Consider the following 23,450-nt stretch of genomic DNA (forward strand, 5'->3'; position numbering starts at 1 on the left):
GACTCAGAGTAGGTGCACGGTACAAGCACTGACATAAACAAAAGAAAGGTTGTTGTCATCCCCTACATACACGGGTTCTCCCATAGATTAAAGAAGATTGCTGGAAGGAGCGGCATCAACGTTGTATTTTCAGCACCTAATAAATTGGTCAGCCTGTGTAGAAACACAAGGCCAGAAAGAATCGCACATACCGCATGCGAAAAGGAGCATAAAAATAAATTCACTGATTGCATCGCGGGTGTGGTATACCACATTCCTCTTGGGTGTGGACAGCCCTACATTGGTCAAACAGCAAGATGCATAAATGACCGGCTACGAGAACAAAACAACAAAGTAAACAACTTGGCCGCTGACGGCTTTCTTGCCATCCAATGCCAGAGATGCAAATGCAAACCTAGATTTAAAGAAATAGTCATCATGAGTAGAAGCAGGTGTGAGATGACACACTTGACAATAGAAGCTAGACATATCAACATTCGGTGACGCATGCATCAGTAAATCTTCCATTTCATTATCCTCAAAAGAGCTCAATTATCTTTGTTCACGCTGAACGTGTACATGTCTGTGAATATGCGAGTAAAAAAAAAACTGCTTACATGTAGTTCCGTTTATTTTCGTGTTCATTTTTACCGAAATTCTACACACGTTGTATGACGTTTCGAGGGTTTATATATAGCGACGAGAACGGGAAATAAATCTGTTGTTGAAAATTGGCGCTGTGTGTATCAGATGTGCCTTTCTGTTGTCCTTGTTCAGCTTGCGCTACAAAATAAGATCTACCTTCTAAACCTATGAGCAGAATAAAGTTATGCGTCTCTCTCTCTCTTGTGCAGCCCTTGCATCTCCCGACTTTCCCCTTCCCAGGATCATTTTTGAATCCAGGCGGGAATCATGATTGTTGCAGTGATGCGGCCATGAGGAGAGATGGCGAGAGTGCTAAGCTACCAGTGCCACCTGATGGCATGGGTGGTACGGGCACACGAAGAACATGCTTGCCCTCTTTGGCTAGCTACAAGACGCCGACATAAACAGACCGACCATGCTCTAAACAGTCAGCATTGCTCGACTATTCCATGGATGTTTTCTCACTCATCACATAAGCTTGGAATTAGTAAGGCTGAATGCGATCGCACACATGAACTTTGGTTTCGAGGAGACGACTCTTCAACTCTTTGTTATAGCAAGGTTTAACTGTAATTGGATCAAACTACGATTAATGGCCCAGAGCGACATACAGGGCATGAATACTGCAAGTGGACTCCGGATTCATTTGAACTCCCTGGGGTTCCTTAACATGCACCTAAAGTAAATGAGTGTTTTTTGCCTTTGCCCCCTTTGAATAATGGCCATGGCAGCTGGGAATGGAAACTGCAGCCTCTTGCTTGACAGCAGAACGCCATAGCCACTTAGCCACTATGGCAGGTAACAGTAAATAATGCATTTACTAGATGTACTCCCGTAATGAATGCAATCACATAATAAACGCACCCCTAACATTGGTCGCGTGCAGCCCAGCAACCTAATGGCCCTGCTGTAGTTTTTCGAGGAGACTAGAATCTTACTTTCGCACACGTGTTTAGAGCAAATGCACTTGCCATATTTACTCGATTCTAACGCGCCCTCAATTGTAATGGGCAGTCTTCCGCAACCAGAAAAATTAAGAAAAAACGCTCTTGATTGTAAAGCACACCCATTTGCCATGACCTAAAAAACAAAAAGTCCTTTACAGTACCACGCACCTCATTCTTTCATACAGAGATACAACTTTCTCTCATTTGGAAAGAACAATGATTTACTCCCAATGCACTAAAGTTGCAATAAATAAAAAAATGTCACAGTTTCACCCAAAAGGCGAAGCATCGATTACGATAGCAGATTAGTAGACAGCTATATGAAAAGTAAGGATAGTACCATAAAAACCGGAATATAGGTCGAACTTTTTTTTCAAAAAGCCATTGTGAAAAGTCGACCCTCGTCTTATATACCAGACATTGGCGGAAAAACTACGGAAGTCTTGCAACAATGGGCGGATGAAGTAAACAGCCGCCTTCGCCATTGCCATCAGCAAAGCCCATGACAACCTGGCGGCACAGCACCAATTTGTAGTATCCGAAAAGAGCATTCGGTAGTGGCGGAGGCAAAAGCAACTTGCAGCAACCAAAAGAATACGTCATTTCGTGGGCGGATCGCAGCGGACAGCAGAACTGGAAGACAAGGTTGCGGAGTTTGTCTGGGAGCTGCGTGTAAGGTCGCTGCCTGTGACTGCTGAATGCATCCGTTTGAAAGCGGTAGAGATCGCGCACGCCTATGGACTTGGCAGTGAGAAGCACTCGTCATTCAACTCTAGTTCGGACGACTCTGATCAAAGGTGTTGCTCTGATTCGGAGTAGTGCTTGCACACTTCGTGCCCTTCTGTGTACTGTACACCCAGCCAATTTTTAACAGTATCGTGCGTTTGTCAGCACCTTATCATCACGGCACAGAGTGGTGAAATAGCGAAAGTAAGCACATGTGTACACATGCGCATATCTCGTTTGTTTCGTGGCTCAGCGCCGTTAATAAGGTGCTGACAATCACGCAGGTCGACGGTCGCGCGATACTGTTAAAGACTTGGCCAGGTGCACATGCGAGCAGCGTTTAAATAAATACTGCCACCATTGTGCAACCGGCTGAGTCGCAATTGTTTCAAGGTAAAGGTGTCTTTTGGTATTTTTGCCATTGAAAAAGATTCTTTTTTCATTTTTAGAATTCGTTAGTTGGGGGATCAACCTATATTCCGGTCCGACCTATAGTCCCGTTCTTACGGTTGTTTTATCGGCTATATAAGCTTTTAAACATTCGCTTACTAGCTAAATTAACAAGCATGGTGTCAAGCACGCACAAGCAAGCACGAACACGTCTCAATCAATGACCGTGGAAACTCCTTATCAAAACGCTGGAGCAAGGAAGCACAGTAGCAAGAGCAAGGGAATTGGCCTTTGTGCGGCCTCTCGCTTCAACGCGAAGTAAGCGACGAGAACACAACGAGGTATGCCTAGTTGCGCAGACTCTTGTCTCTGTCGCAGATCGCTTTCAGGATAAGGGCTGGGCAGCCGCGCCGTACGTAGTAGCCGACGGTGTAGAACGCCTCTCCTGTTTGCGCCAGTTCCACACGCAAGTATTGGGAACTCCGAACGCCCATGATGCCGCCTGATTTCCGTCCATCTCCACACACGTGATCGCTTTCCTTTTAATTGCGCCATCGTGATGAACTTGGCATGTCTTTGCAGTTGGCGCTTCCATGCTGATAGAACAAACGCAGGAAACAGGAAGATGGACGGTGCACTAACCTAAACCAAAGGAAGCACTGCCTAAGCACACGTACTGCAGCATCTGGAAGAAGCTACCGCAGCTAGGCCGAAGCATGTACAAGGCGGCCATTTTTAAATGCCGATGGCGATATGGTAACGCAGACTTAGGGTCGTACTCGATTCAAACGTGCACACAATTTTTGGATTCATTTTATCTGGAAAAAAGTGCGCGTTCGATTAGAGTGAATACTGTAATCTTGATGCCCATTGCTGTGTCAGCACATCCCAAGTAGAGGCTATGGGTTTGATGTTTGATGATGGAGCAGCTGATGGCAAAGCCATGAGGAAGGAACACTGGCGGCAAGAATGAGGTAAGAACAGGCTGCGCGTTATCCCCCAGCGCTCAATCGCCATGGTTTTCTCTTCAGCTGCTCTACCCCATAGTCCCTGGGTGTGTAAGCAGTGCCAACACATAACGTCAGGCCTGACCAGTGCCTGACAGGCACGAAGGATTTTCTTCCTCCAAGCCGACGGGCATAGAGATTAAATGCGCGTAATTTAAATGCGTGCTTCAGGGCAAACTATTCTAGTTACATAACAAAATGACCAGGTTGGCTGCTAACACACACATACACACACAAAGAAAAAAAAACTCGATAAGATGGCGGTGACACCTAGCGGTCCTGAATATGCCACGATAAACCAGTCGCACATGTCGCAGGGCTAGAGTGCCTGTGCGAAGGCACCTCGCAGACTCGGGAGAGTGCAAGATGCTTAACTACTCTCCGCAACAGATACTTTATGTACAGTGCTCACGGAATGAAACGCGTCAATTTAGGGCTAAGTAATGTGCACACTTTCGTTTCAACCGGCTGCAGTTCGTGTCACATCAACGTAATTCTGGCGCATACACTTACATCGGAGTCCTGGTCACCTTTGGTGACCAAATTCCTAGCGACATGACATGCTGCTCTCGCGTACTTTGCACATATGTAGGGTTCTACTAAATGCTCCGTGTCCCATTTCATTCCGTGAGCAGTGTACAGTGGACTCTTTAAGAGGAACCTCAAGAGACCAGGGAAATCGGTTCCATTTATCGAGAGTTCCTTTTACTGGGAGACAAAGCTGAATACAATTGGATGAATACAAAACCAACCAATCATGACGATGGCATTCCATCTAAGAGGCAGTTCAGTTTAAGCAATTTCTGTTTATCGAGATTCCATGGCAATAGAATAGTGTGCTACGCACGGCCAAGAGCAGCATCGGCCAGCGCTCGGTTGGCATGGCATAAGTTACCGCTACAGTGCTAAATTTGCGTGTTTGTTGCTTGCTGTTCTGCCTTTCTTGTATTTTGCAGCGTGCGATGGGCCATCATTGCAGTTAAACCATCTGCTTTAAGTAAAAGGCCGTGGAGTATGTGCTGGAGTATGGGAATCATGCTGCTGGAAGGCATTTCGATGTTGACTAAGTCTGTGTGCTCTACTGGCAGAAGCAGCACGACAAGTTGCTTGCCCCAAATCAGACTTCTTGTGCCTTTTGAGGGCAGAAGACTGGCAACTTTCCTCGTATGGAAGAAGTCCTTGAATATGTCAGGAGTCTGCGAAAGGAAGGCCGTGTTGTCTTGCAAGAAATCACCTCCACGGGTTTTAAATGGAGCAAAGGGTGGACCATATGGCTGATGTGATGTAAAGGACTGTGTTTGAGAAGACGCACGTTGCTTTGTTATCGACTGCCTCCTTGTTCTGAGGAAAGGATTCTTGCTTTTCACGAATTTGCAGAGGTGTGTGAATATCCGACATTTTGAATATGAATCAAATAGACCATGCTGTTTGATTCATATTCAATTAAACAATTGACTATTTGAAGTTGTCAAATATTCTTTCTATTCGGATACAGAAACAAAAAACAACAGTTCTTGGAGTGTACCGTGAAAAAGACTGATGCAAATGGAGACTTCTATGAATGATTCTGGTTCAGGAGATATGTGGTTGTTGTGCATACAGTAGTTCCAAAAGAAACACATCGACATCACTTATGCACAGTACTAGTTACCAGACTTTCAGTAGGCAGGTCTCACCTTGGGCAGCCTGCGATTTCACTGCCTCTTTTCAACAAAGCAAGTTATCATTTGGAAAATCTCACCATGTTAGTATTCCTTGAAAACGGTGTGCAGTGCTGTAGTATTGGACTTAGGTCCTTCAACGACCACTAAACCGCTGTATTTAAAAAAAAAAAAAATCTTTATATTACTACCAACGTGACCGTGCACCAGGTGTGACTGTCAATGTCACTATGCACCAGATATGACTGTACTTTCCTTTGTTTCTCATATACAATCTCCTCAGTTGACATGACATGCGGCTGTTGAAGGAATTCAAAATATTAAAACATAAGCCTTTTGTTGTGGAACAGACTCTCTGAAACTTTCATTTCACATTTTAGAAATTGGGAATATTCGATATTCAGGAATGGGATTGCCCAAAGTCATTTTGGAGCAAGTAAAAGTGCATTTTCGAGCAGTTTGCAGCAGATAAACTTTTGTTTTCAAGCAGTTTGAAGCAGGCCAATTTGAATTTTGGAGGAATAATGGAATATGGCAGCGCACTTCGAAATCACTACGAAACACAGAATGAACCAACAAGAAGCATGCAGCAGAAGCTTGCTTTGTAGCTTGCAGCATACTAGAATATGGAAAAGTGGGTCGAGCAGCGGCACGGTGCAGGGTTTCCTGTAAAGCCATAAACATCTGTATATAAACTACCGTATTTACTCGAATCTAGGCCGACCCCGATTCTAAGCCGACCACCTAAAGTCCGAAGCTAACAAAAAATATATATTACCTCGAATGTAGGCCGAACAAGAAAAGCGAGGACAGCGTTCACAAAACGCAAACAGCATTTATTGAATCTGAACGTGCAGAGCTCATTCAACGTCGTCGTCACTGCTAGACTCGTCGCTGTGTTCCTTGTCACTGTCACCTTCAAACAGTGCACTATCTTTGGTACCGTCAAGCACATTAGATACCGTATGCTGCACTTTTTAAAGGCACGCACAATCAAAGTACCTGAGATGTCATCCCACGCTGCAGCTACCCAGCCCGCCAGCTGCGATAGCGATGCACGTTTGATGCGGCCCGTTGCCGTTAGCATGTGGTCTTCGTCGGTCAACCAGTCCGTGTAACATTTCCGCAGATGATACTTGAAAGGTTTGTTGATACAGACATCAAGTGGCTGCAATTGGCCTGTCATGCCGCCCGGTATGACAGCGAGGTCCGTGTTCACTTGGGCGAGCGCAGCCTTCACGTTGTCTGTCAAGTGCCCACGGTAAGAGTCGACGACAAGGAGCGAGTTATTTGTCAAAAGGGCTCCTGGACGCCGTCGCCACACAATCTTAACCCACTCTTCCACCATCGCACCCATCACCCACCCGTTCTCATTTGCCCGCACAATGACATTTATTGGGAAAGTTTCTTGAGCAGGCAGCATCTTCCTTTTAAATATCATATAAGGAGGGAGTTTATGTCCATCGGCTGTGCAGCACAGCATCACAGTTGCACGCTGCTTCTCGTAGCCCGCAGAGCGCACCTTCCCCACCTTGGCACCCTTTTCATTCATGGTGTGCGCCACTGGCATATCGAAATACACAGCCATCTGGTCGGCGTTGCCGATTTGCCCAAGCAGGGTGTCTACCAAGTTGACATTGCCAAATTCCCCGAGTTTTCCAGGTTTTCCCTGAGTACCTTTGCAAAATTCCCTGAGTGATGCAGAACTATGTTTTATGTCAAGACAGGCTGGAACCATGTCGCCCGATGCTGTCACTCTCTAGTAAGCATATGAAAAAGTTAAAAAAACGACTTAATCCAGTTTTAATACTAAGGAGTTGTGTTTATGTTATTCACAAAGAGAATAGAAGTGAAGGGTTAGTAAAATGCACAGCAGGTAAAACATCTCCAAATAAAATTGCAAATCGAGTCGGACATTCTCAAATACGAATAAAAGGGAGATGCATACAGAAGCAAATATTTTCGAACATGAGCTATTTTTATCAACGATAGCAAGCTCAGTGGTATGGGGCCCGAACTTTGTCACAATTGAGATTCTCTCTCAACAGCTCGTAAGTGAACCTCAACTGTCTTGAATACTCTCAGCCCGCGCATGACGCCTCAGTGTTGCGTTTCACTGCTTTAAAGAGTTGATTTTGGTTTGAATGAGGGACACCTGCATCTCGGCGTGAGCCAACACTTCGTTTTTTGAGCTCAAGCTCCTTCAAAACGGCGGCAGCACGCTTCCTTTCCCATTAATTCCTCAATGCATAGGTCCTTTCTGTTATTGTCCTCCTTCCGCCACTCGTTCGCCCCACGGACCATTTGAAGCATCTTCTTGGTCAGTTGCACAGTCCGCGCCCGATTTTTCGAACTCCCTAAGGGCCGTGAAAATGTCCGAAATATTGCCCAGTTGGAAAAAATAAATGCAGTCATTTACTGCCCTTAAAGGCTCAAACCACCACAGGCCCATTTGAAAATGCTCTGAAGGCCTGTCAATACATTAGGCATATCGGTGCTCGTTCTGTGACAGGAGATACCGGGTGCACAAGTGTATAATTAAGGAATACATACTGTGTCCCGTGGCAATAGCCCGTTCCCACACTTGTTATGCTTCACTGCAATACTTTTTCGTATGATTCACCAAGTAATATTTCTGTAAAGAGGCGAAGCTGACTTTCAGAAATCGGCATTAGCAACGCACCGTGCTTTCCAAGCTTCTAAGCCAATTGCGAGGACCACAGAGGCACAGTTGGTGCCATTGCTGACAGCAGCGAATTATTTCACTGAAAAACACGGCACCCAACGGCAAGAAGCTTAATAGCGAACGTCGAAGCAGCTAGGTGTAGCATTGCCGCAGTAGTGGCTACGGCTGCCAGCAGATATGCGTGCAAGAGCGCAGGTTCGAGCCGGCGAGGTAATCAAAACGGCAGCGGTGGTGGCTTTGATTAATGCCGTTTCGGACCTGCGGTGACGGCAAGAAGTCCGGAAAATTGGACGGCAAAGGGTTCTTGCGTCCGAAATTTCAGACATTCTAATGCATTAACTTTATGGGGTACGTGGTGGTGCCGCGAAGCCATTCAAATTATCGGCGATCCGGAAAGTCGGTCGTTGACTGTACACTGGCGACTCTTCCAGTCAACGACAGGGCGTCAAAGACGATTCATCACGATTCCTGTCTGTTACTCAAGCCAGCCTTACCGCGACTTTCAACCCTTTCAATAAAATTACAGCTAATTTTCCCTGATAGAGGCACAAATTCCCTGAGTTTTCCTTGAGTTTTCTCAGACTAGTCAAAATCCCTGAGAATTCCCAGTTTTCCCGATTGGTAGACACCCTGCCAAGGTTGTAGCCTGCCGGTTCTCTCTTTCGCAGCACGTAACGCTGAAAAGCTATCAGCTTTTCTTCGAAATCGCTTGGCAGTTTCTGGGTGATTGAAGTGCGAGATCGGAGGCTGAAGCCGAAGCGCTTCATGAATTTCTGAAGCCAGCCCCGGCTCGCTTTGAAATCTTTTGGCGTTAGGCCTCACTCCCTCGAAAGTTCCCTAGCTTTTGCGTGGAGCACTTCTCTTGTCACTGCAAGGGCAGCTGCTCTCTGCGTCTGAACAAAGTCGGCCAAAACTGTCTCCACTTCGTGGTGACGGCCTTTCTTTGGTCCGCTAAATGCCACCCTCGTTGCGGCGCACGCAAAAAGCTGCTGTCGTTGTCCCCTCCAACGACGGACGTTTTTCTCGTCGGCGCCGAAGTCCCACCCGGCTTGAAGATTCTATGTTGCCTCTGTGGCTATCACAACTTTTCACTTGAAAGTGGCACTGTAGTGGCATCTCCTGCTTGGTGCCATCGTGACAACACCACGCCGCACACCGATACGGCCAACACGACACAGGTCAAAATGGTGACCTCGCTTGTGTATGGTTGGCTACTGGCACAGCAAGTAGCGGCTGCGATACTGACTTTTCTAGATGGCGCTAGCTATGCACCATATTTAGCAGTTTCAATGAAAAACTGGCGCGTTTTTAAATATCCTCGAATCTAAGCCGACCCTAGAGTTTGGAATATGATTATTTGAAAAGAACTATCAGCCTAGATTCGAATAAATACGGTATATATTCCTGCACTGACGCTCATGACGATAGTGGAAAGTGTTCTGAAATTATGTGGTCCAATCGATGTGGTAACATAATTTCTGCGTGACCATGTGTCACCGCAGACCCAGAGAGCCGCAATGAACCCTGGGCTGGTATAACGCAGAACTATTCCAATCTGTTTTTATTGTGATGGCAATTATACGGACACTCCAGGCGCATTTCTGCCGTCTCCGTCATGTTCCGTTTAAAGTCCAGGGGCGATAACATTGTCGCCTCACGCTGTACTCTGTATGTGCGAGTGAAAGCAGGTGAGGGAGAGCTGACGGCGGCAGCTCAATCTCACGCGTGCAAGGCAGGAAAGCAGGAGGGATCAACCACCGAAGAGAGCAACCACCAAAGCAGAGCGGTGTCATCTTCCATATGAACACCAAATGCGATGATTCCATCATGCCCCATGTGCTTTATGCTTTGGCTGCGAATGAAAGGAAAGCGTGTGAGGGTGAGCTGAAACGGATGGGGGTTTGATGAGCGCCATCTTCCAACGCATCACCCCGTGCATGCAAGGAAAAACGGGAGGGGGGGGGGGGGGGCAGGTTAGCATGCTTCTCCCTTTCTAGTGCATATGCAGTCCGCATGCCCTGTTTTAGAGGTAACCTGCCGCATACGTGTGCAAACAGTGGCCGTGCCCTGTTCCCGTGCCTTGTTTTCCTGCGCGTTTAGTACTGGAAGTTACACAGTCTTATGTTTTGGAGACAAGTTGAAGCGAGAGGCACACAAAGCATTGCCAGAGCTTTTCATAATAGCGTCGCCCCACTACAGGTGGCACCATCAGCCGGGGCGGGGGGGGGGGGGGGGGGCAGAGTGGACGTGAAAGCGTAGCTGGGTTTCGCTCCGTATCCCCAATGTGAAGATATCGTCGACACAGCACGAAACCATATCTTTCGTCGCCGACTCTCAAATTCAACAAAATAAAATTATTCTAATTCAAATTTGCTTTTTCTGATTGCCAGATAATTTTGCGACCCTTTCCCTGTAAGAAAAATGCATCGGCGACTGCACTTGTTTGCATAAAAGCTTGAATTTTAATGCAATGAAATTTCGATATTATGAAGCAAATTGCCAGTTTTACCAACTTCATTATATCAAGGCTCTGTATTCAAATTCGATTCAATTGGAAAATTTTGCTATTCGAACACCCCTACGATTTTGTGATATGCCTGAACGGGACCGAGATTTTATCCTCTCACAAATCTGAAACATTGATCAGAAGCTGATAACTTAAACATACTGATGAGAAGGATGGTCGAGAACAGAGGTGCACAGGGCAGGCTTGTCAAAAACAACAATGGGTAGCAAAAAGATACGCTTCACTGTGATGCTTGTGATAATGGCAGACTGCCAGCTGCTGCTGTCGTAAGTTGTCTTCAAGAGGAAGACTATATAGGTAAGAGGCCAGCTTCCCAAGAGGTATACAGGTGAGCACCCAAGAAAAAGATGGGATGATTGTTGATTTAATTGTTTGCTGTTTTGAAAAAGTTCCACTGAAATTTACCCAGCAAACACGTTCCCTAACTTTGCTTCAATTTTTCAGGAAGAAAAGTGCGTCCATTATGCGAGTATATGCAGTAATACGATCATGTGGAGGATGAGGGTTTGGCTCCCACTGGGGGCAAGGCATTTTTTCGCCGACTTTTATTTCCCTTTTATCATTTCTATATTTAAAATAAAATGACAAGTAATTTCCCCTGTGCGTCTTTTGGCTTCATATGGTCGTGACTAACAAAAATCGGTCTCCTCAGTTCGCCCTCTTCACAAATATGTTTTTTTTATTTCTCATGTTAGAAGAGACACACAAAATGAAAGGCTTATGTGTAGCAGAAATGTTTAGCATGTGTTTGAGTCCTGCAGCTCTGCCTTTATAGCAAGAAAAAAGCTGCTGCGAAACACAGAGAAGGAAGGAGCCATTGGTCTAGTGTGCCAAAGATCGGGAACAGAGAAGCAACAATGGCTGTCAGTACTCACACAGGTACTCGTATTCTTCCTTGAGCGCCATTCCGTTATGTGAGCAGCAGCGGGTACAGATGAGCGCGTACCGGTTGCTGGGGCCCTCTCCCACGAGAAAGTCGATGACTCTGTCAAAAGCCGTCCTCTCTCGAGGCAGGATTGGCCGGGGCAGGGCGGGCACCGGCAACGGACCTGGATTTGTGCGCAGTTGCGCCAGCTTTAACTCGCAACAAAAGCAGACAGGATGCTCAAGATATACAGGCGACAGGGCCAGTGGAATTACAACATTCGGAATAGTAGTTAGCAAACTAGAGCAAGAACGGTTTAACCCTCGTTAACCCTTTCAGTGTCGGGTTTATCAGAGCTAACGCATCCCCTGCGGCAGGCATGTCTTTTCAGTTAACGCGATAGCGTTAAAAATTAAAAGAAATTAAATTATGGGGTTTTACGTGCCAAAACCACTTTCTGATTATGAGGCACGCCGTAGTGGGGGACTCCGGAAATTTCGACCACCTGGGGTTCTTTAACGTGCACCTAAATCTAAGCACACGGGTGTTTTCGCATTTCGCCCCCACCGAAATGCGGCCGCCGTGGCCGGGATTCGATTCCGCGACTTCGTGCTCAGCAGCCTAACACCATAGCCACTGAGCAACCACGGCGGGTGCGATAGCGTTAAGGAGCCCGTGTCGCAGAAAATCCGGTGTTGGCGTCCCGCGCCAGCGTCCAGCGTTGGACGTCGCCTCGGCAAAAAGAATTTGAACCAAATTCCGAACCACGCATAGCCATCCACTTCTCTACCACCAAAGTTGCTTATACCTTGTCTTTCATTCTTTACAAAGTTATTCCTCGGAATTTTGAGAACGGCAGCCCAAAAACAAATGTAATGGAAAAAAAAAAGCACCGACCGCGCTTGTTTTTTATGTTAGCTCTTCTCATACTAAAATATTAAAAGTGCGAAACAATGACAGGAGACCGACCCATGCAAGAGGCCGCTTTTCTACCACAAAGCTTGCCTTCGTGCACACCGTTCGCAGTCAGCGTTTCCTGGTAAACGTTATGGTTACATAAGCTGCAGTTGCCAAGAAGCATGAAAAGCAGTAAGGGGTCTTTGAACGCTATGGTGTTCCAAGCTTAAGCATCCTTCAAATTTTTTGAATAATATGAACATTTATTTTTGATTGTGCAGAGAAAAAATACTACACGGATACTGGCAAATGCTTTGTTGGTGTGGTTTCCACATTTGTATCTGAGAAAAGAAATGTCAAAAGAAACATGGCCGGAAGGAAATGCAGAAACGTACCGGTATGACTGCGACGCTGAAAGGTGTAACGGCAAAATCAGTTCATTCAGACTCGCTCCCTGCCCTTCACCCATTGATTTCAAAGATCATAACCTACCAACTTGGCCAGCTTGGCGTTTTGATTCCCTCTCTGGTCCTGGCAAACATACACATTGTGCTATGGCACTGGAACCAGTGCGAAGAGTGCAAAATGCCGTCAATTCACAACGTACGAGTGGTGCCAGCCTCAAATGAATACACGTGACTAAGCATGCATCGTCCTAATGATTTCATTAATAAGAGAGGCAAAAGTGGCCAAGAATGGCATGAACTATCAGGGCACCTTTGCACATTCATTCTATTCATTTTTTTTTTCTAACATTTAGTAGTGCCACATTGGCCACTTGCCAGTGGGACTGCTTGGTTACAATGGCAGCTACGCAGGCACGGTAACATGATCAGGCTGACTTTGGGGGCTCCTCCTACTTCATTTAAGACCGATGGTAAAGGAGAACGCCGGCTGGTCTGCTTGCTTCAGTTCAGTCTCGGCTTCCCACGTCTTTTTCCTCGTCACTCTTAAGGCACGCGACATTACAGTAGCTGTTGATGCATCGAACCTTCACATTTGGCTCAGATTTGTCCGAAAAGCAGTGCATGGGAGTGAGAGATATTGTTTGAAAAAGCTCTTGCGTGGTTGTTGGAGTTCGAATTTGGGGGAGTTTTTCTTTATTCAAATACATGACTTTGCTGGGACCAACAAAGCAGTTTGAATTACCAGTCAATTCGAATTAAGAGATTTCAAATTATCCGGATTTTACTGTAATACATAGCTAGTAGCACGGGCGTATTATCGCCAGTCACTTCTTTACTCTGTGGATCGTCATAAAATGTGCAGTTTCACATTCATCTGCTGTCGGTGTAATGGCCATCTCCCATACTTTGATGCCAGGATTCAAAAATGAACCCATTCGCTTATTCTTGATACGTGAACGACAGAATGCACGCAAGTTTCTGTGCTAGTTGGGGGTGGATGTGTGCAGATAACATGCAGAAAGCTTACCTATGCCAGGAAGCGGTGCTACCCTCTTGGTCATTGTGTAATGAGCGGTACTCACACCTGCCGACATTTCGGGGTTGAAGTCCTTTGTTTGGAGGTTAGTGACACAACATTGGTGGATGAGTGAATATCTTTATCCTTGAGAAAATGCATGCATTGTGAAGGGCCGGCAAAAGAGGCAGACCTTGTTTAGAAGCTGTCCGTGAACTTGGCCAAACAGATTCGTTTCATTCCTTACTATGGCAGTCACGATACTTGCAGCAAAATACTGCAAATGTCTTCCCTCTACCATCTCACATTTTGAATTTTTGAGCTCAGTGCGTTAGCTATCACCAAGTAGCATTTCCTACAGCCAGTCGCACAGTAGAAATGTAGAAGTGGCAACGGTTTTGCGTTCCCTTGAGGCAACATGCGGCGTGCCGCCGGAAGCGCCATATCATCCCTCTAGAGCAAACTACTCTACGAAAAGGGTCTATATGTAAGTAACTGCAGGATTAGGTTTGCAGGCGTTGCGTGCTTTCTCGTTAGACTCTGCATCATCAGATGTTACTGCCAGCACTGTTCCTGCTGTACTACCTCTCCGGTAAACCCGGCATTCCGCAAACAGCACTACACTTACGGGCATGCTAACGCTCTCGCAACTCATCAAGGTCATGGTGCCCCCTCTCTGTAGGTGATGCAGTCTCCTCACCGTGTGCTTGCTGCCCGTTCCTCGACATGCCTGGAGCAACCACCATCATGCGGCGCTCCTCAAAGGGAGCGTTCGGCAGTGAGGAGGAAGGCATCTTGAGGTTCGAGTGAGGTAGCCGGGCTCCTGGGCGCATGGGGGTGCCCTTGATGGATTGGGGGATCATGCGCCGGCGCAAATCTACGCATGCCAAACACACCTCTTTTTAGACACACACACAGGCAGAAAATCCTTATATCTATTATACATTCTATTATGTACATATGCATTAGTATCCCTTTGGGTGTTATGCATCATTAGAGAAAGTTTGATAAAAGCGTAAGGTTGTGGGAAGCACCCAGTGCATAACGAGGCTGCAAGACCGCAATGCGTAGAGTTTCACGGAAAAAAGTCACAGGCCTGCGCGGCACATAAACTGGAGAAGTGGCACCAATACTACAGGCCTTTGTGGCGAAGTCTCTTCACATCGTTTTCACAAAACAGTCTGCACTGTCCGCCCAGGGTCAATGGCGAGCAATGCTAATGAAAACCATAATGATGATGATGACTTATTGGCATCCCCCTTGAAACAACACGGTGACAAACAGTCACCGAGCCTGCCAATGACGAGGATGATAATTGTTATTTATTGGCATCCCCTTTAAAATGCGGCCGTGACATAGCTGCCTGGCCAGCTTGATTCAATCAGGTGCACAATATACATTTTTTCTAGCATTTTTGTACACATCTCCTTAAATTTCCTTTTCTTCCTCAAACCTTATCTAACTACTTTCTACCGCTACCTGTGCATATGCTTCATGGTGTGCCACCTGGTGCAATAATATGCAAATGCTAAGCGTGCATGTATCGAAGCTACACGGCGCGCATCACACATTGCACGTCTCCTCACGTACTAGGGCGTGTTTATAGGGCATTTTCCCGCTGTAAGCTAGCAAGCATTGGCGTGGTTCACTGGTAAAGTTGCGGACTGCAGCGCAACAGGCCCGGGTTCAATCTATCCAGGAAATGGGCATTTCTTCTTTATTCCTAGTGACAGCTGCTACAGACACCGGACACCCCCAGCGGCGGCGGTGGCAAACACCATCGCCAACCGAAACGGCCATTGGAATGAGCCCATAACAGCTTACACTGCAATATTGCTAGATGGGAAATCTGGTGCCAGTTTATGAGAGTAGAACTTTGTAAACACTGGGATTTCAAGAGCATGACTAAAGAAGTGTGAGCAAGACACTTACATAAAAACGCCCATAAAACGCAGATAAAAAGCACCTGTGTGTGTGCTTTTTTATTTCCATGTCAAGTTCACACTTCTTCAGTCATCCTTCTGGTGCCAGTGTCTATGGCAGCTGCATGGGAGTTCAGCCAAGCACGGGAATTGTGGAAAGTAGATGGATCTGCCTCAGCTTCATCTTTCTGGCTTAAAATGGCCTTGGAAACTGATCCCATTCAACGTTGTATTGCAATATAAGTGCAACAATTCGAATTGGTTATGCAGGTGCGCAGTCTTATTGTCTTTATGCGTAAAAAATATCACTATTAAAAAAAAAGTTGGGCAGCATGCTACACTCCTGTATGTAACATGTGAAAGCGAAAGCCTGCTCCACACTTGGTATTGCATTAAGTTATGTGATCGAAGAGGTGAGACTTCTTTCAAGACATAACAAACTGCAGTGTGAAGCACACATGTGGCGTCGTTGTCTATGAGCCTTGGCTTCCTCTCTACGTTGCCATCTTGCATTATTGCACGGCTGCTTTCGCAGTTCAGCTTTTTCAGCTTGTTTCTGACGCTTAGCTGCAGCTTCATGTGCTCGTATAGCGGGGTCAGACTCGTGTCAATGATGTTTCTCTTCGACTTTACGTTGCATCCTCTCAGAAGGGGAAAGCAGCACTCACGGTCGAACGCCTAGCTCCCGCTGCTTCACACTTCGCACCTCGTTTCTCGCTTGGCAAGCATTCTCAGCCGTAGTGTACTTCCGAGGGGGGTATGCAATGCTTTACTGTTTATTGTGGATGCTCGTTTTGAGCTTCTTTATTGATACATATGCTGTTCTGTGTGTTGTGTGGGTGAAGTCAATGAATGTATGAGCCATTGCTGCTGATGACAATTTTTGTACCATTTGACTACATGCTGCATTAAGGGTGTATGAGCCATTGCAATGAGCCACTTAATGCTTTCGCCTTAATGACAGCAGAATCCATCTCACAATGACTGTCGACGTTCATTCGATTAGCGTTCAAGCCATGTAGTCGTATTGCTGAAGACACCTTTATTTACAATCTGCAGTGGTCAGCCCGCGATTTATATTGTTTTGGCTATATGCGATATACACTGTCTCTGGGACCTGCCCGCTTTGCTATGACACTCTCGCTTGCCAGGGTCACCAATGACCATGACGGCATGACAATGACTGTGTAACGATGGCACAGTGACGACGTCGGAATGACAAAGGAATGATGAGGACGGTTTAAAGACATTTACGACAACATTTAAAATCCCAATGTGACTGATAGTGTCCCCTCTGTTTTACAATATACTTGAGAGTGCATGCGTTAGGGTTTACACTAAAAGGGAGAATCAGACAAGATTTTCAAACTCCTACATAGGCAGAACTCAAATATCTTCTTAAAGGATTTCTTTCTTGACTACTATCACACCTACAATAATGTGTCATCTGTCACAAAACCTCATTCTGTGGCTGTATATGCTTCAAATCGCTTTGATCACAGTTATAAGGTAGAAATTGATTCACCTCACTGCATCCCTTAATGTTCATTGGTCTAACAAACAATCTTTTTCTTAACTTTCCCATACAGAAGACAGAAGCAATAGCACAGGCCATAGCCTCAAAAAAAGACATGCAGACATTGGTGCTTCCTTCTGTCCAATAAGCCACAGACAACAGAATTCCAGTGCGTAACATTACACCTTGCTTCTTCTAAGCATCAAATATTAGTTCTAGAAATGTTATTAACACATTCAACAACAAGGTGCCTAGAAAATTCCCATTTGCCTCCTTTGCTAGAGATTTGGTTATTCAAAGTATGCATTCTTTGAAGCCTGATTATCTCGTAAGCATGCTTTCGTCCAAAACTATGCACAAATACTCTTCAGGGAATATGGTTAGCGTCGCTATAACATCTGCACTGCAACTTGATACACATGCAAAATGCAGCACTGTTGCTCTTGAAAAAGCAGGTTACTAGGCTCTTCTTGAAAGACGTAATCAAGCCACAAGCAGGGCTCACCTGGATCCGTGCCAAGCAATGGCTTGACAGTCTTCTCTTCCAATTTCTGAAAAAGAAAAAAAAAATCAGACCGCAAGTTCAAGAACCACAAAGGGGCTTTTCTCTTTTTGATTTAATCCTTACGTTAAAAGGCATTCATTTTATAATGTGTGATGACTAGACTGCAATAGGTGATATGCAAAACCTGCCCGTGCATTTCTACGCAAACCTAATATGACCTAACCCAAGATAGGAGAAGTCAGACTAGAGTCGTAATTCATGTCAACATGCGAGCTGGTGACTGTATTTCGACCACCCTCTGTTTCCCGCCTTGTCCAAGCTTTCAAAACACATGTAACAGCTTTAACGGTGCTACTAGCGAGAACACGGCCACCTTGGTTATGGCAGGTTAAATGTGTGGGAAAGCCAGCTTACAGAATTTCACATATCGTCCCTTCTGGTGAGATGTTCCACATGGTTATCAATGATTTGCGCAGGGTGCTCATTTCAGTCATGATGACTGCAGTGTTTATTAAAGAGCTGAAAAAAATTACGTTCTTCGGGCGAAAAAAAAAAAAAAACTGTTCGAAAGGTAAAGAGTCACCTCGAACCATTATCAGCTATTCGCATACGTAAACAAAGCGTCGCTGAAGTGTGATCTCCTGATAATGGAACAGTAACTGCCGATTCTTTGCAACGTTGTGTGGCATCAGCACATGGTGCAGCATTCTCGCCGACTTAGGCCGTGCTAATAATGACAGGAACACTTGAGTGGCCGTTGTTCCCACGATGGAAGAACATAGATGGCCGTCCCAAATCGTTGAAGTAAGCGCAATGCACATGGTGCCGCGCTGACGATTGCTCAAGAACAAGAGTGCTGCCATCGTGGCATCTGATATCCCACCAGCAGACACACCAGTGCACGCCCAGCGCCATGCTGTTTATGCTGTGCACCTCCTCCCTATGCAATGAAAGCAAGTAGAGCTTGTTACTTTTGCAGCTTCAGAAATCTACGCGGTGTGGCCACTTGTTCATCTCGAAGGCCCTATCATCGCCACAGTTGGACTGGAGCAATGCTTGCACTGCCGTGCACCCAGTTTGGTCATGCTTCCCTGTTTTGGTACTTCACGAAAGCCCTCTTTTTGCTATGACTGAGTTAGAAGCATTCGTAGTAACAGTGCAGCAATTTAAAATGCATTCGTTATATCTGAAAGCCGTTTCAATAGTCGCAGTCGGAAAATCGTGAATGTACTGAAATGTGGTCATTATAACCGATGGTTAGAATGACAGAAAGCTCAGCTAGTTGGTAAGGATTCATTATGCAAAAAAGAGGCGAGGCGTGCAGACAGGACACAAGGGTAGAGAAGTGGACCCTAGTTGTCAACTTCTCTACTCTTGTGTCCTGTCCTCACCTCTTTTTTGCATAATAACCAATGGATTGTTATATCTGGGATTGTTTTAAGTGGGCTTGATTGTAAACAGACAAATTCTTCCTTGAAATAAACTAATTTTTGTTCAACTGCAAGGCTTTCTTTCCGAGAAAGCCACATGGACTTCCTTTGTAGCTTGACGTTATTCTTGGGTGGATAACAACTTTTACTTTCATGAAATTTCACTATCTTGCATATTTCTGGAGAACTCATTTGCTATATACGTGTGGACATTTAGAACATGTTCTGTGAGAAATATTCCGAAGTTTACGGCGGTTTGATTACTTTTGTATGCAATGTAGTCTTTAATAAATTAGTAAGAAGTTATTTATACCCTAGAAGACACCACCAAAACTTAGTGACGAGCATGTGCAACTTCAAAAAGATGTTGCTATGAATAATTCGTTACCGCATCCAGTCTGGCTTCTGAAGCCTCAAACCATGATGAGACTGATCTATTTGATAGGGGCTGTGAACCAGTCAAGCTATCTTAAAACAGCTTTTTTTTTTCAACAGTCCTTCAATCTCTATCTCCACAGAATTAAAAGAAACTTCAATTTGGTTACTGAAGTCAAATCTATAAGTCTTTGAGTTAGTTATCTCCTTATTGTGTTCTTAGAGGCCAACTGCAATGCAATTTCGGTCAGTGTTATAAGCCTAATTTCAAACACTGCAGACATAAAATCGCCAAAATGCAAAATTTTCCGATTGTGAAGTACGAGTGGATGCATTGTGAAAAGCTTACAAAATATACATTTTTGATAGCAAAATTAGATAAAAATTATGGCATCTCACGAGACTGTCGATGGTAATGTGAATAGCAATCGAGCAATGTAGCGACAACCATATTCAAGAATGCACATTTTTAATATGTGTAGTGGCTGTTCTGAGACTTTTGTTGCTTCAGCTATATGCCACATACTCCGATGTCATCCCACAAGAAATGACGTTAATGGATCGACGAAGGTGGTATAACGATGATGGCATGACGACGATGGCATAACAAAACTGAAGTCGTGAAACGACAGTGTGACAACATTGGCATGACGACAACGGTACGATGACGATGGCATGAAGAGATACGGATGTTGAAGTTAAAATAATGACCACAGAATAACCGCGACAGCATCCCAGCAACGGTACGACAATGAGTGCATGACAACGGCATGAGGACAATGGAATTCCAATGAGTATGATGATAATGGTACGACCATGATTGTATTATGAAAGCTGTACGACAATGATGGCATGATGAGTTTGGTGATGAGGCTGGAGTGATGATGATGGCTAGGCCACGACAGCATTACGACGACGGTCTGACAATGTAGGAATGATAGCGACTGCTTGGCGATGATGGCATGACAAGAGTGGCATAATCCCAATTAAGTAATGACAATATGATTAGAATACAATGACGAAGAAATGCTAACGTTGACTGAACGATAATGACAGCATGGCGATGACAGCACGACGACAAGACGACATCACTGAAGTGATAGTGATAAAAAGACAGACAGTGTGACGATGACGACATGACGAGAGTTGCGTGATACAGCTGGAATGATGATGATGCAATGGCCACGACAGCCTAATGACGCCAAGCACATATCTCGTGGCCCAGGCTATTAGACAACTTGGACCACTAGGTTGGAGTAGAAGGTATGACGACAGCATGACGGGAGTCAGGTCGCGAAGCTGGAATGATGACTGAACGACTATGATGGCATCACTATGGCGATGTGACAACGAAGGCATTGTGACCACGACCCCATATCTAGTCGCCCAAGCTATTAGACAACATGGGCCACTACGTCAAGGTAGAAGGTGCGATGACGACGCATGACGAGAAGAAAATGATGATGAACGGCCCTGACGGCATCAAAACCAAGTTGCCCAAGTGGGTAGACAACTTGGGCATAAAACTTGGTTTGGCGTAAAAGGAGGGACGAACGAACGGACGGACGGACGGACGGACGGACAGACAGACAGACAGACAGACAGACAGATACATAGATAGGCTCGGAACAGCTGAAGTAGGTAAACAATGCTATTCACATTAAAATGCTGCCATTACTGCTCGCCAGAAGTGACACAAAACCCAGAACATTAAGGAACAGCATGGCTGCTCAGCATGACCTCCAAGATTAGGCGGCACCTACGGCATAACAACAATTTTGGCAAAGTTGTGGTCTAAAATTTGCATCACATCCGCTAAGAACAAGATGCTGTGTTGTCTGCTGAGGTGCTACTAAAGGCTGTTAACAAGAAAATTAGACAACTACCAGCACAGCAGCTTTGCCAATACTATTGTTAAAGTAGACCACTGTTAACTCGACCTCAGTTAATTAGACCTTTTTACTTCATTCGAAGGCACTAGAAAACTGCAGCAAAAAGCCATACATTGTTATTGAAGAAAAACTTGTTTATTTGAACTCAAAAGCAATTCAACACCCAATGGTGTCCCCTCATGCACGCAGCTTTTGTTAAAAGCTTGAAAGCAATAAATTCAGCAGACAGTCCTGCTGCTTCCCTAGGTGTGAAAATGTTGCATTTAATTTTGCTATGTTTTAGTGGCTCCTGCCCAGGAAGCTATGTGTCATGCTGAGGCAGCTTTTAAATATGTCGGCTCTCTTCGCCTCATGTTGGTTACGTTGCTCTTCAAGAGCAACAAACAAAAATGCATTACAGACTACATCAAGCAATAAAACAAAGTTCATATTGCTGACGTTTCTTAATTAAACCTTTCAGATGAATCGACTAAATGTTGTAGCCCTGCAAGAGTTGAATTAACGAAAGTCAACTGTACTAAACATTTATAACTAATTTAGTCAAAGTGAAATTACAATGACGTTGGCCTATAAATTAAAAGTTAGTTTTTCCAGGAACATGCATCACATAATTGTTTAGGAATGAAACTGTACATTGCAACAGGCCTTCCCCTATTACCGACAGAAATTTTTGTACTTACGACACTTTTCCTGAGTGTTTCTGGATCATACTTCTCCAGAATTTCCTTGGCAACCTTGTAGGTCTCAGTTTCCATGACATTGTCAAGCACTGAGCGCTTCTGCTTTATCAGATCTGTAAGCTCCTCATTTTTCCTCTCAATTTTTCTCCTGAAGTACCACTGTAGTAGCTTTTTGGTAAACACTATTCTGTGAAAGAAAACAATGAAACGTGGAGGACGCCAGGTGTGAGGAACAGAACAAACAGCATCACTGCATGGGACGGTGCAGATTTCAGCAAGCTGGCATTTGTTATCCACTGAGAACGCTTAATGAAGCACACACATTTTTCCTATGTTGTCCTTGGTGTCTGTTTGTTGGCTTCTTATGATATAACTAATAAAAATCGAGCCCCTCGGTTAACCCCCTTTTTCTTTCGTTTACTGCATAACGAGGGTCTCGAATCCGGCAACATTGATGCCTTCAGGTAGCATGTGCGGGTTTATTGACTGGTTGCCTTCACCCAAAAAGATCACGTTCTCGTGACGCCTGCAGCACAAAGGATGTTCTACGTTCGCCGCCAAGGTTTGTGAGTGGTGGCGCTGGCTAACACTCCCAGGGTTCTACTAGGACACATAAATACCCAAGAAAGTGGATGGGGAAACGGCACCACGGTAGCTCAATTGGTAGAGCCTCGCACGTGTAATGCAAAAGTTGTGGGATCATTCCCCATCTGGGGCAAGTTGTTTTTTCATCCACTTTCATTTCCATTAATTTGTCGTTTATTTCATTTATTAAGCACAAGTAGTTTCCCCTATGTTGTTCTTGGTGTCAGTGCTTGTTGGCTTCTTATGAAGTGACCCACAGTAGTGGCTTTCAACAAATCATTACATGCGCGTGTGCGCGCACACACACACACACACACACACACACACACACACACACACGCTTTAGAGTAACATGAAAGTGAAATGTGTATTCTAAGAAGCAGTGGCATCTTTGCTGCACATTCATAAATCATCATCATCATCATCATCATCATCATCATCTTATTTTTGTGTCCACTGCAGGACGAAGGCCTTTCCCAGCTATTTCCAATTACCCCTGCCTAGCACTAGCTGATTCCAACTTGCACCTGCCAATTTCTCAATTTCATGATCCCACCTAATTTTCTGCCGTTCCCGACTGCACTTCCCTTCCCTTGGCACCCATTCTGTAACTTTAATGGTCTACCGGTTACTACCCTATGCATTAAATGGCCTGCTCAGCTCCTTTTTTTTCTTCTACATGTGAGCTATCCCTGTTCGCTCTCCGATCTACACCGCTTTCTTCCAGTCTCTTAACATTAACCCTAACATTTTTCGTTCCATCGCTCTTTCCACAGTCCCAAACTCTTTCCCT

The 23,450-nt window shown here is 45.1% G+C and overlaps 1 protein-coding gene across 2 annotated transcripts in view; it reads right to left on the reverse strand.

Moving 5' to 3' along the window:
- Positions 1-23,450, reverse strand: part of Lnpk (zinc-ribbon metal-binding protein lunapark) — a 62,890-nt gene that overhangs the window by 23,092 nt on the left and 16,348 nt on the right. For both annotated transcript variants that reach the window (XM_050178093.3, XM_050178094.3), the window contains exons 4-7: positions 22,073-22,259; positions 17,696-17,741; positions 14,453-14,629; positions 11,444-11,617 (exon numbers count right to left, since the gene is read on the reverse strand). In XM_050178093.3, coding sequence (XP_050034050.1) covers positions 11,444-11,617; positions 14,453-14,629; positions 17,696-17,741; positions 22,073-22,259 — 584 coding nt within the window. The remainder of the gene's footprint in view (positions 1-11,443; positions 11,618-14,452; positions 14,630-17,695; positions 17,742-22,072; positions 22,260-23,450) is intronic.

Source organism: Dermacentor andersoni, chromosome 5 (assembly GCF_023375885.2).
Source record: "Dermacentor andersoni chromosome 5, qqDerAnde1_hic_scaffold, whole genome shotgun sequence".
NCBI lineage: Eukaryota > Metazoa > Arthropoda > Arachnida > Ixodida > Ixodidae > Dermacentor > Dermacentor andersoni.